The following is a 13529-nucleotide window of genomic DNA, read 5'->3' on the forward strand; positions in this document are numbered from 1 at the left end:
CAAGATCTTAGAGAAGGAACTCAATTAAAAGGGATGCTTCCCATTAGTGTTAGCCCCATTTTAAATCTGAGCCTGAAAAAAGATGAACACCAAAGGTGAAAATAAATATTTCCACCTAGAAGACAAACTCAGATAACCTGAGTTAAGCTGTCTATAATCACCAGGAATGGTTAAGGAGGGTAGGATGTCTGCTTTCACCTCCCCTTAGTAAGCTCTTCCCTGTGTCAAGACATCATTCTATAACCTGCTAGGCGGTTGGCACTCAAGCTACGTAACTGGCTCAATTCTGACACCGGCCTTCATACCAGCGTGGTGCAGGCCTAGGTCTCACATCTCTACCTGCACCAGCTCTTAGCGCAGACCCTACTGATTCCAGTTCTTCTAGAGTGGCCGAGACAAAAAATTAAGGAACATTATATCATCGATCATTTAGTCTTTAAAACTAACTGCTAATTACAATTAAACAATTACAAAGACAAAAGTTATCTTAGATATCTAAATTATTCAGCATTTTTAGGAACTTATATTCTAAACTGGATTTGTATTTGTTGGAATCCCTTTTTAGTTTTCAAAAAATTCTCAAAGATGACTTGGTCAATTCTTGAATTTTAAAACATTTTCTTTTGATTGTGACCTGCCAACATTAATTAGTATACCTCAAATATTTTTACAGATATCAGGAATGCATTTATTGTTCAAGGTCCAAAACGTGAATGGATTTGTGCTACAGAGGCTGGGGATGACAAATTCCTATGGTTGTCAGCACTCCAACGTGCCATCAAAAGCAGTCTGGACAAGTGAGAAAACATTCTGGGTGCTAATTCTCCCTGGCAAACACAATGTATTTTCTATTCCAGAAGATCCAGCAGGAAGCAGAATGACGATTTGTCACGGATGATAGGAGAACGAACTAGGATGATCCATAAAGTCCCTCCTAACTTTTAAGCTTTATCATCCATGTTCAACTATATGAAATGTACAGTAACAATTTGAGTCCAAAATTTTGAAACACTTCTTTTGGTAGTTATTTTCATAGACAATATTATTTTGATTAACTTGAAAGTTTTATTTTGTGATCTAATGAAAAACAAAATTGGAATAAAAAGCGTTTTTTAGATGATCAGTTTAGAGAAATATTTTGTTGGTGACTTATCAATCATATCTTTATAAATTTTCATGATATAATTGATTTAGAAATGTGTATAATATAAATAACTTAAAAACTTGTCGTCTATATCCTTAATATGAATGTAGTCCTCCAGAGAGCATTAAAAACAAATCACTACAGGGGCGCCTGGGTGGCTCGGTCGGTTGAGCGTCCGACTTCGGCTCGGGTCATGATCTCACAGTTTGTGAGTTTGAGCCCCGCATTGGGCTCTGAGCTGTCAGCACAGCTGTGCTGACAGCTCAGAGCCTGGAGCCTGTTTCCGATTCTGTGTCTCCCTCTCTCTCTGACCCTCCCCCATTCATGCTCTGTCTCTCTCAAAAATAAATAAACTTAAAAAAAAAAAAAAAAAAAACCCACTACAAAGCACTAAAAAGTTTTGTGTGACTCTTAAGTGTTTTTTGGTTGCAAACTTCAAAATTTTCTTTCTTTCTTTCTTTCTTTGGCTTCAAAATTAAAATTTTAGACCTACCAAGTAAGTTTTAAAAAGTTAAATTAGACATTGTTAAATTAGAAGGCTGGTGGGGAAAAAAAAATTTTAAGAAACAAAAATAAAGGAAGACAATTCTGTTTTAAGAGAAACAGCAAAATAGGTGTTGAGTAGTTTTCTGTGTCTTTAAAAGGCCTTCATTCAATTATTTAACAAACTGAAGCCATAACCTGTTAGCTACCTGGAAACTTTTGCTGATGTATGCAGTAATAATATTTTTCACTTAAAGTAGATATTAATATTGGAAGCTTTCAGTTGTCACCTTCCTGTTTCATATTCTCCTTTAAGATAATAATAAAATCTACTAGCACAGTCTAGGATTGTGAACTGGGCTATATTAAACATCTTTAATAAACACACAGATTCCTTCTAATCCTTGAAAACTTAAATTCTTGTTAAAAAATATACAGAAGTTAAATATTGTGCTGTTTTATTAGTGTAAAATCACACTTTGATTCTGTCATGATATATCCATGCAGCTTAACATCTTGATCCGACAGACAGAATAAACCATTAAAGGGAACATCTGTTGTTGGTCAGCAGTGAATGCAAATTTACAAATGTGATCAAAATGTATTTATCATATAATGTAAAACACATTCTAAGACAGTATATCACTCTTAATAGGGCACACCTCAGAAGCTCCGTTAATAGGAAAAAACCTGTCTCTATGGCGAAAGAATGAAGGACAGAATAGCTGAAGGTAAAACTGGAAATCTCAAGAAATTTCCATTTATTCTGTGATAATTAATGCCCTCAGAAGTTTTAAAACATTATTACCTGAAAATAATCCCTGTAGTGACTGATAAGCATAAGCTTCTAACTGAGAGTCAAGTGCATAAATCATGCAAAAAATGGTGATGTTTGCAAGTGGACGGTACTTATGTTGTTGGTTTCAACGCTTTCCCTTCCCTTCTAGGAGACAAATAAGAAAGGCCTGGCTTCGTACCTATCTTGTAAGTTTACATGACTGCTCAGTCAAAACCTCACACACGAAAATTTTCAGTTACTCGTGAAATGGCTCAAATTTTCACAAGGAAAATGATAAATTCTGACCCCCAAGTGGACATGGAAGAACCTGAAAGTGCCACGTGACTCCTGAAGACTGCCGATTAGGGTTAAAGAGTGCCTCATGCAATATAGTTCTTTCAAATAAAAAAATTCAGTAGGAAACTCACTTTAAAGATTTTTACAAAAAAGCCCATAGGTGCTTTATGTAAACCTAAAAGACAACTTGACAATTCATTTAATTTTGTCTCCCCTTTTGCAAATATTTCAGTCTGTGCTTGAGATATAAACGGGAAGGCCGTTCTGTAAATCAAATCAGTGTGAGGTTCTGGCCACGTAAGTGCACTGGACCAATGTTCCGAGTTCCTGATGCTACGGAGTAAAGAAGAGTGGGCTGTGCCAACAAAAACAATATAACCTCCGGAAAAAGTCATCCTGACCCTTTTATTGTTGAAATTAAAAAATAAAAGATACTTAAATACAGGTGAACATATAGGGCAAAACAGAATCATAAAATTCAATGTTGAATTAAGCAGTGAGCTGACTGTCTGGGTCTCCAAATTGGCTTGGACCCAGAACTGCTTAAAAATGGGTATGTTCACAGTTAACGGCAATTGGCTTATAGGTGAGAGAACGGTCGAAGTTGTTCCAGTTGAACTTCCAGAGAAATTCTCTCCTCAAGAACATCCTGAGAAAAGATGCAAAGCTAAGTTATATTTCAAAGTATACAAAAATGAAGGCACATATACAACAACTAAGCATCAAGAAAACAATTTAAACTTGTGATGAAGGGATGGTCATTCATATTTTAAAAGGATACCTCACTTGAGAAAAGTAGTTTCTTTAAATGTACACAAAATTAAGACACGATCTTAACTGAAATCTTTTTCTTACAAAATAAATCAGGGTAATAAAATGTTTTTTAATTATTAGAAAAGCCAAAATTTGCAAACGATGGCTATTCGTGCATGCATTTTGCATAAAACCTACCCCCTGCAGTAACAGTTGATGAATCAATTAAACAGATTCTTTCTCCTGGTGATATCTGGTCATAAAAACTCCTGAACCTCATCTGAGTTTCAGTTTCACAAAGAGTAAATCTATTTTCCAATCAGAATTTCTAATCACTGTTGATTCTCAGCTGTCTTTTCAGACAGCCAGGAAATTCTAACTCACCTGCTTTGTTTTTTTCTTTTTCTCGATCACCTTGATAGTATCGTGTTTTAACCAGAGCTACCTCTTCCTATTTCATATCATACTTCCTTTTTCTGTTCTTAGATATAGTGAGAAAAGTGATTTTTAACATAGCTTCTATATAGATGTTTCTTTTTTTTTTTTTTTAACGTTTTATTTATTTTTGAGACACAGAGAGACAGAGCATGAACAGGGGAGGGTAAGAGAGAGGGAGACACAGAATCGGAAGCAGGCTCCAGGCTCCGAGCTGTCAGCACAGAGCCCGACGCGGGGCTCGAACTCACGGACCGTGAGATCGTGACCTGAGCCGAAGTCGGCCGCTTAACCGACTGAGCCACCCAGGCGCCCCTATATAGATGTTTCTATAGGCTTCCTTAGTCCTTCAGAAAAACATGTGCTGATGAGATTTCCATTGTCAAGGTATGGTAAGCAAGCTTGTTCTCAGTTTTACATTCTTCCTTTACAACAGACCAAATTCATAACCATAGACTACAAATCTCTTCTTTGATCAAAGAGTTGTACAAAAATACCATTCATTCACAGGTATTTATCAAATGCCTAACATGCGCTACGTTTTGGGGATGGAGACAATACGGTTGTGAGTTTATCTAGGGGAGCCCCAGTTTATTTCTGATGTCCTGGCCTACACATTAACACATCCCTCTCTCTTTTCTCTGAAAAGTATTTTGATTTGGACAATGTATTACGGTCGCCCTGAACAGAAAATATGCTTTACTCTCAGTGAGTTCATTTTAGTAGGCCAGAGAGACAAATGTGCCATAGACAGTAATTCCAGATAGTGTGATAAATGCTAGATGTGGGATATAAACAGAATGTTTTGGGAACGAACTAACTCTGCATTTATTTTACAAATTTCATAATTCAATTTATACTTCCACAGACTCTTTTCTCATCTTTGTGGTTTACAACCTTGCTACTCGAACTGAGAGCAACAGTCATCATCTGGAAGCTTATGAGAAATGCAGAATTCTCAAGGCCCATGCCATACCTAATATGAACCAGAATTTGCATTTTAACATGACCCCTGATTAACTATGTACATGTTAAGATTTGAGAGCCACTGGTTTACAAGACATGAATATGTAATAATGTTGGTAAACCATAAATGATTCTGGCTAATTTTTATCTGGAGGGATTCAAAGAAATCACAGTAGTAAGAAAAGCAAACCCATTCCTCTCAAGTACAGATGACAGGAGTACACGCTGGCCATAAGCAGCATTTCTACTGAAGGCTAGTCTTTTCTCTTCCACATGTGACATGATCTAAACTGTCCGCATCCTCCTTCTTCTTTAGACCTGTTTGAGTCCCTTTAATAGATTCTGAGTTAACTTTGATAAAAGGATAAACTAACAATACTCAAATCATCTTAGAATTCAGTAAGAGCATAGAGAACCATGTCTATGATCTTGGAGGTACCGGAGGTCACGATATTTCCTCTCTTGGGTTTCATTATGAAAGTTCAGGAATATTACAGAAACAGTGATGCCATATATATGTAGGGTATGGCAATCAGACCAGAATTGAATATGCAAAATTCCTTCTAATATGAAAAGGTTCAAAGGCGTAAAGAACATTTTCGATAACTCGTTTGTTTCTCTTGCTACCTGGGAAGTTCCATATAGCCTATGAATTGCTGGATCACTTCTAAGTTCCTGTTAACTCTAAGATGTTTTGAGTCCATGGAAGTTCCCCAGTAGAGATTCAGAATACCTTTAATTGTTGCTGCAATTCACTGTTCAATCTGGCCAAAACTGTGTTGGTTTCCTTATTGCGTCTAATTGATGCCTGAATTGCTTTTTTATCTTTCCCAACAGACCTGAGAAGATAAAGAGGGCAAGAAAACATGACTTTCATTTCTTATCTTTAAATTCTCTCATTCTTCCTTGACCTATCACTAAATCCAGAAAGTAGAAGAAAGTAGTTGCCTTAATGGCATAGCTCAACCTCACTTGCTTGGTTTCAGTGGTCAGCCAAAAGTATCAAAGCTTAATTATTAGTTATTGTTTTAATTGTTCTTCTTCTGTAGAACTCATCAGCAACCCTCTTCTGTAAACAACCACACAGTAAATATTTTAAATTTGTGGGTCATATGGTTTCTGCAGCATATTCGTGTTTTGTTTTGTTTTGTTTTCCTTTCTCTTGGCTCTTCTCTTTTTTACACAAATGTGAAAGCCTTAGTTCTGGGACTTACAAAAACAGGCCATGGGATGAATTTGGCCCACAAGCCCCTGAGTCCGCTGATTCTCGATCTAAGACAACCGTAGTTAAAACATTAGTGTTATTCTACACTATCAATTTTTTAAAAATCTGCTCAAGGGTTTGCGTTTGGGTTTTAAAATGGAATTGAACTTAATAACAGAAAGAGGAAAAGCGGAAAGCATATTACACCTGCTCATAAAAGAGAAAATGCTTAAAGAGGAGAAGCTGAGAGCCACTGCTCAACTAAAGAGCTAGTCTGATAATTTAATTGCTGGGCTTTTTGTTACTAATAATTACATTTGTTTCAGAACTACTCTGATTACCTAGGAATAGAAGGCTGTGATGCAAGAACGGCAGCTAAGACACCGGTCTTTTGTGTATGTTCATCAACTTCTGGCCTTAATTCATCTTCTGATTTTAATCTTCTGCGAACAGGTTTAGGTGGTGGCGCAAGGGGTGTTGTGCCTTTGCTCTGGAAGAGAAGAATTCTGTTAACAAGGAGCATGTCCTGAAGACATTCACGGTTAATTAGCACTTCACCAACATCATTTGCTTTCTTTAAACTGCTTATTCTCCACAAATTAAAAGTCATCTGTCCCACTTTAAAACAATTTATACAGTAACCACAGCTAAGTTACATTTCAATAGGAGAGGCTGTTGACATCACAATTGTGAATGTACCTAACAAGATACTCTTTTAAAAAGGGCAACAGGAGTTCCTTGAGTCCCAAATCTGACTCAAAACTATAATATTCACAGTTTAAATGTTAACAAGAAACATGCTCAATATATATACCTGTTTAATAAGTATAAAAGGGAATCTCCAGAAATATGTATCCATTATCCTAGGATTTCCTACTCAAAAATACTAAAATATATCAATAATAAAGCAATTTATAAAGAAGTAGAAAGCTAGGCAATACTTTAAAACTCATAACTAAAATGCACAATAATTGTAACTTTTTAAATGTTTATTTTGGGGGGGGGAGAGAGAGAGAGAATGCGCACATGCGTGTGACAGCATGAGCAGGGAGGGCAGAGAGAGAGGGAGACACAGAATCTGAGGCAGGATCCAGGCTCCAAACTGTCAGCACAGAGCCCGCTGTGGGGCTCGAACCCACAAACCGTGAGATCATGACCTGCCCCGAAGTCGGACGCTTAACCGACTGAGCCACGCAGGAGCCCCAGTAATTTGTAACTCTTGAATACGAGTGGACATTTTGTTGGAAACTGAGATTCAAATATGGTATTTTGGCATTTACCATAACCTGATTTGATCTGTTCATAGATAAAAATGAGAATCAACTGCCATATCTTTGGTTCGGTGCTATGTGTTGCCGTGAGCTGACAAAAACACACTATTAAAAAACATCACAGAAATACAGTACAAACTAAGGTGTCCAGAAAGCACAATTTAAGCACTTTCAGAGGCATGAGCTGTAATAACTACTGGGAATATCTGGATGAGAACAGAAAAAAAAATTACCAAGACTTTTCTCTGAACAGAAAAGTATGCCAGTATCTGTAATTTACTTTGAAATGCAAAAAACAGATACGAAAAACTGATGTAGATAAAGGACAGAGAGATACATGACAATGCAAGTACAGGAAACTGTACAGTCAAGTGTGGGTTTTTTGATGTATATAACGTAAAATTCTCTCAACTTTACCGTGTGTGTCAAAATTTTCATGAAATGTGCTGGGGAAAAAATAATCCCCAAAACAGTCAAGAAGAAGAGCCCAGAGCATAACATTCTTCAAGGGTTGACCATTTTTCCCTATGACACTTAAGACTGCAATAAAACAAACTGAATGTGACCAATAAGGAAGCTCTATTTTATGCATGTGAAGAATGTGGTAACATGAGGTCTGAGAACCTATGGTCTATACTGGATGACAGACTATTATCTCCTAGAATTTTTAAACGGGCAGACCTTGTTCTGAGACCGACTCAGTATATTATAGTTCTGGCAGTGGGTGGGTTAGGTTGCTCTACAGTTAACTTTATTTCTAAGATTTCTGTCAGTTTTAAAATCTTACAAAGTAAAAATGACGTCATATAACATTTTATATGTACAAAATAACCAATATTATACAAGACTTGTCGCCTACCACATTGGCAGGAGCGCTAGCAGCTGTCTTCTCTTCAATTTTACTATCTGTTTTGGCAACTCGAAGAGAACTTGCAGGATCAGAAGCTTTTTCAACCTAGAGATGAATATATTATCATTCCTAACTATATGTAATCAGTATAAAATTATGCATAAATACATATGTTAACAAATCAGAGAGTAAAATATTAAGAAAATGTTCAGTCTGATAATAAGGAATTTGAGAAAACCCCGTACAATGACTATTCTGTGCTACAGAAAGGCAGGGAGCAGGGAAGGTGACAGGTCTCTGAGGGAGAAGGGGGGAGGGCTGAGAATGCAGCCCGGCACAGTCTGGAAAATTCTTGCGGTTGGGGGAGAGGATGCCTCCACCCCAGAGAGCCGAGTACCCAATGCCCTGGGCACACCTGGACTTCCCCTCAGGCTCGCCCTGCCTTCCTGGAGGCACAGCCCACACACCTAGAGGCCCCAGGGCTAGGCAGAAAGTTACAGGCTTGAAGAAGCGGCTAGTAGAAAATTTCCCATGGACCGGATCTGTAAGAAGCTTTAATAAGTCTCTCCAACTTCACATTTATGTTCGGTGAGGTTGGGAATCCCTAGAGAAGTTCTTGCCACTAGAACTAAACAGAATCTCCTGGAACGCTGCTGTCTAACTGAAGTGACTTACTGTCACACAAATGGAGTGTAGCTATGGTAACCACAGCCACTTATTACACGGAAATCTTCACCAAATCACACATCAGACGCTCAGCATTAAGAAGCAAGCCCCTGAGCAGTGTTTCAGCCATGACCAGATGGTTGTGTTTGTATCTTTTCACACGACAACTAACTTCCACGCAGATTCTCATTCTTATTAAGCATTATATTGCAACCAGCAGGTGTCTAAGACCAATTAAAAAAATTAAGAAGCACAGACCTAGGGAACAGAAATCCTCTAGAGCAGCAGCAGAAGATATTTTATTCACTCATGTCCATTCTAGTATCTACTTTTTAGAGGTTCCTCTGTTTACAGACCTACTTGTGAATATAATGTGGGAAGCGTTTCCCTGCAGAAAATCAGCTAAGCCCTTGAAAACTCACCGGTAAGACCTCTGCATGTTTCTCAGCTTCATCCTCTTGTTCTTCATTTACGTTTGATGCAGCAAATACTTCAAACTGGCTGAAATCTGCAAAATTTGGTTGTTCTGGTATCTGCTGAGGTGAGGTACTAGTGTGAGTTATTAGGCCATCGGCATCCACTGGGCGATGCACAACGGGACCAGGAGCCTGCACGATGGTTTAGGAGGAACACACATTAGTGTATCACTGGCAGCAACCTTCTTTGAAAATACATTGTACAAATAACCTTGTTACCTGTAAATTCAGGGAGGTGAGCTACAGTAGCATCTAGCCTCTAAAAAACTGTAAGTGACATGCTGAGACACTCAAAAGGTTAAGATGACAAACTTTCAATAAAAAAAGATACTTTTAGGGGCAGCTGGGTGGCTCAGGTGGTTAAGCGTCCGACTCATGAGATCAAACCCGGCTGGGCTCTGCGTTCACAGCACGGAGCCTGCTTGGGATTCTCTCCCCACGCCCCCCTCCCCGCCCCCCGGCCCCTGCTTGCGCTCGCTCTCAAAATAAATTAAGTTTTTAAAGGAGATTTAAAAAAAAGATACTTTTACAAAATTCTTATTACAAAGAAAGTACATCCGAGGACAGGGAGGGTCTGGCCCTACTCCCAGATTCTCCACTTGTGTTTTTTTTTTTTTTTTTTTTTTAATCGGGCCACTGCACAACAGTTTGTGCTTTAAAAAAGTTACTTTTATTAAAAAAATGTTCCATCATATTTCTAAAAAGGTTACGTTAAAGTGTGAAAACCACCGCTCTAACTATTCTCCCAATACTTTGGCGTTACTTCCCTTCAATTTTCTTCCACTCCTCTGCCAGAGCAATCCTCTAAAATCTTCAACCCAAAAATACATTTATTGAGGATCTAACTTTTGGCCAAGCACTATGGAAATAACAGCAAACAAAAAAATAAGGCCCATGACCTAATGAAGCAGATAGTCTAGTGCAGGATAAGAGCAAGAAAACAAGGAATTAAAATACAGTGTGAGCAGTTTTATTGTGATGGAAGTACAGGACAACACAGGAATAAATCTGCAGTCTCTTCCCTGCTTATCCGTTAAAAATTCTCCATCTCCTGTAAGAAAAACTCTTGATCTGGAGATGCTCTGCCCCTTCCCCGTGTCCACAGTTTCATTCCCCGTCACTCTGGTTGCACAGAACTAACTCATCTTCCCTTGATTATGCCAGGCAATGTCATTCCTTCTGATTGGAGGGCCCTTTCCCCAAGAAACACTACTTCATCTCTCAAGTCTTTGCTTGAAGCCTTACTTCCTTCGTTTTACTTACACCTTTTCAACGTGACCCTTGACTTCACTAGCTAGTAAAGCTGTGGCGAAGCATTTTACAAATACGCCTGGAGCAGCACTTATCCTGTAATTGTTGTTTATAGGTCTGTCTTCCCCGCTGGACTGGTTCTTGAATCAAGTGACCAACTCCCTGGGTTTCCGGTTTAACCCAATATATATTTTCGCTAGTACTTGAGGTAAAATACATACTAAAATCTTCAAATTTCAGTATCTTACTCGTAAAGACTAAGAAACCATCTTTTTAACTTCAAAGAACCAACTTCATTATAAGGATCTAACCCAGAAAAATCAACCGAATTCATTCATGTAAAAGGTAGTCAGCCAGCCAGTCTCATAAAACTAACAGCTATAATCGAGAATCTTAGAACAGATTAGACGGAAACAATTTCTGCCTGGCAGGGATACAGAGGTCATCTGACACTTCCTCTACTGCTGGAATAACATCGCCAGAGAGATGCAGTGAGGGCACTGAGGTGCTGCTGGATCCAGGACATAAACGGACATCTCCTGTCGCCCAACCTGTTGTTCTTTCCACTAAACCTTCCTTTATCAAGACATTATCATTTGGTCCACTTTTAAGCTTCTTTCAAAAAATAACTCCAATCATTATTCTTGACTTCCAAACAAGACTTAGCTTCTCTGAATGAAATGTTCATTAAGAATGACAATTAGAGGAGCGCCTGGGTAGCTCAGTCAGTTGAGCGTCTGACTCTGGCTCAGGTCATGATCTTGCGGTTTGTGGGTTCGAGCCCCGTGTGGGGCTCTGTGCTGACAGCTCGGAGCCCGGAGGCTGCTTCGGATTCTGTGTCTCCCTCTCTCTCTGCCCCTCCCTTGCTCACACTCTGTATGTCTCTCTCTCTCTCAAAAATAAACATTAAAAAAAAAAAAAGAATGACAATTAGGTAATTCCTGATCTTCAAAGTAATTCTAGAGTAGCAGTGAACACCTAACAGATAAGACCACCCAGTAATGGAAGCACTGAGGATTACCTGTGAGGGCTGTGGCCTTGGAGGCACTGCAGGAGGGTGGGCAACAACCCCAGCCTGTTGTTGTCCTGAGTAAACACACAAGTTGTCTTTTTAGTAAATACACACTTTGCTAGTACAACAAACAGGTGGAGTGAATGTGATCAAATGATGAAGATTTGTAAGAATGTTTGATAAGTACTAGAAGGCATTTACTATCCTGTAAAACTATCTACATAGGACTTAATAACCAAGCCTCATGGCCCTTTCTCAGACCTCGTTTCTCTTGTTCTCTGCACGAGACAGTCGTGACATGCTTGTTTCCATAATACTATACCATCTCGGCTTTCTTCTCCTATTTCTGAATGCTCTTCAGCTATAAAATACGCAGACGTCCAAATTTTCTTTTTTCATTCACTCTATCGTTTCTATGTAAATGATTCCCAAATAATACAATCTTTCTTAACCCACAAGTCCAATAGCCTGTTGTTATGTCCCCTTTTCCTCATCACTCCTAACTCATAATGCCCAAAACAGAACATCTTCATCGCCTGGTCCTAACTTTTCTATTTTGATCAACATAATAACAATACAACCAGTTATATAGAAATTAAAACCTTGGAGTAAGTTATGTGTCTTCTCCCTCCTCTGTCAGCTTTCCCTCCTTAATCTCTCTCCACATGGTTGTCTTAAACTCTCTGGTGGCGTCTCTCAGGTTCCCATCTTTTGTCATTTTAACTCAATCACATGAAGAAAAAAAAATTCCTCTCACTTGACACCTTTTAAATTCAAAATTCTTCTTCAGATAAAAAAATGAGACATATTAAGAGAAAAGAAAATAAAACGTTGTACTCTTCAATGAACTTTAGAATCAAATGATTTTATGGTCTTCTGACCCACCTGTGGTGACTGCAAAGGTCCGATTCATATCTAAAGATGATGATCTAGAATGAGAAGGCTGAGGCCTTGGAGGGGGAGGTGGTGGTGCAGTGTTATCAGGCGACGTTCCAGAATGAGACCTACAAAATCCACCCATTACACTTCGTGATGCTACTGGTATTAGAGCTTTCTTCTTTTTAAGCATTCAACTTGGCTAAGCAGCAAAGGATCTCAGTGGTGTGACATTTTCTCAAGTAGGTATGACAAGTATACCAATGAATAAAGAGAAGACTTTCTGATATACGTTAAACAAAAAATTATTTAATGGGGCAAATACCCTTTTATTAAAAGGATAATTATACATTTAAAAAATCTGAAAAGAAAGTTATTAACATGAATTCAAGGTAGACTGCAAACCTAGTCATGGTTTTCCCATTCCATTAAAGGTAATTATTAGTTTGAAAAATCATTTTCAAGAAAGAGAGACTTCACTTTCAGATATGGTTAGCTTTCAACTTATTTAAAGTTTGAAGTTTGGGAAAGTGAAGCAGAATCTTGCTCAACTATCTGAGGTGACCATTCCTGTGTCTCCACAGGCCATCTCATCATATAGGGGACTGTCCTCATTTTCGACCCCCCCTAGAGATTCACTTTTTTGCCACCGAAGTCTTTTGTATTCTGAAAAAGAGTCTCACGGACTCTGACAATCTGCTCCTCACTTACAGGGATAAAAAGGAGAGTAAAACTCAAGATGACTGAGAACTCTAAGATATACAAAAAGAATTATATGAAGAAGCAGGCTTTGACTCAAGAAGCTCTTCTGAGATTCTGTGTTACTTGTCTCTCTATACATCCTCCAGGCACGTGGCCAAAGGATACTGAGCATGTATAACAGGAGAGAGGAAAAAGATGCTCCTGTCCTGTCCACAGTCCTGTCCATTAGTGGATGGTTAAGTTAAGCCCTTGCAGACAAATCCCTGGCCACCTTCACCCTATCCCACACCTTTTCTATTTGTGTCTGAAAAGTTCTATGTCACGCAGATCTTCAGGGAGGGTCGGTAGCCCAACATGAGGGTGTG

The 13529-nt window shown here is 38.6% G+C and overlaps 2 protein-coding genes across 12 annotated transcripts in view; one reads left to right on the forward strand and one right to left on the reverse strand.

Moving 5' to 3' along the window:
• Positions 1 to 1321, forward strand: part of ECT2L (epithelial cell transforming 2 like) — an 81849-nt gene extending 80528 nt beyond the window's left edge. For all 7 annotated transcript variants that reach the window (XM_042987221.1, XM_042987219.1, XM_042987223.1 and 4 more), the window contains one exon: positions 674 to 1321. In XM_042987221.1, coding sequence (XP_042843155.1) covers positions 674 to 801 — 128 coding nt within the window. In that variant the 3' untranslated portion in view covers positions 802 to 1321. The remainder of the gene's footprint in view (positions 1 to 673) is intronic.
• Positions 1322 to 3093: 1772 nt separating this feature from the next.
• REPS1 (RALBP1 associated Eps domain containing 1) overlaps positions 3094 to 13529 on the reverse strand; it is an 87740-nt gene continuing 77304 nt past the window's right edge. For all 5 annotated transcript variants that reach the window (XM_042987229.1, XM_042987228.1, XM_042987227.1 and 2 more), the window contains 7 exons: positions 12472 to 12590; positions 11596 to 11660; positions 9270 to 9455; positions 8191 to 8286; positions 6402 to 6550; positions 5590 to 5695; positions 3094 to 3351 (listed from right to left, as the gene is read on the reverse strand). In XM_042987229.1, the coding sequence (XP_042843163.1) occupies positions 3283 to 3351; positions 5590 to 5695; positions 6402 to 6550; positions 8191 to 8286; positions 9270 to 9455; positions 11596 to 11660; positions 12472 to 12590 (790 nt within the window). In that variant the 3' untranslated portion in view covers positions 3094 to 3282. The remainder of the gene's footprint in view (positions 3352 to 5589; positions 5696 to 6401; positions 6551 to 8190; positions 8287 to 9269; positions 9456 to 11595; positions 11661 to 12471; positions 12591 to 13529) is intronic.

Source organism: Panthera tigris, chromosome B2 (genome assembly GCF_018350195.1).
Source record: "Panthera tigris isolate Pti1 chromosome B2, P.tigris_Pti1_mat1.1, whole genome shotgun sequence".
Taxonomy (NCBI): Eukaryota; Metazoa; Chordata; class Mammalia; order Carnivora; family Felidae; genus Panthera; species Panthera tigris.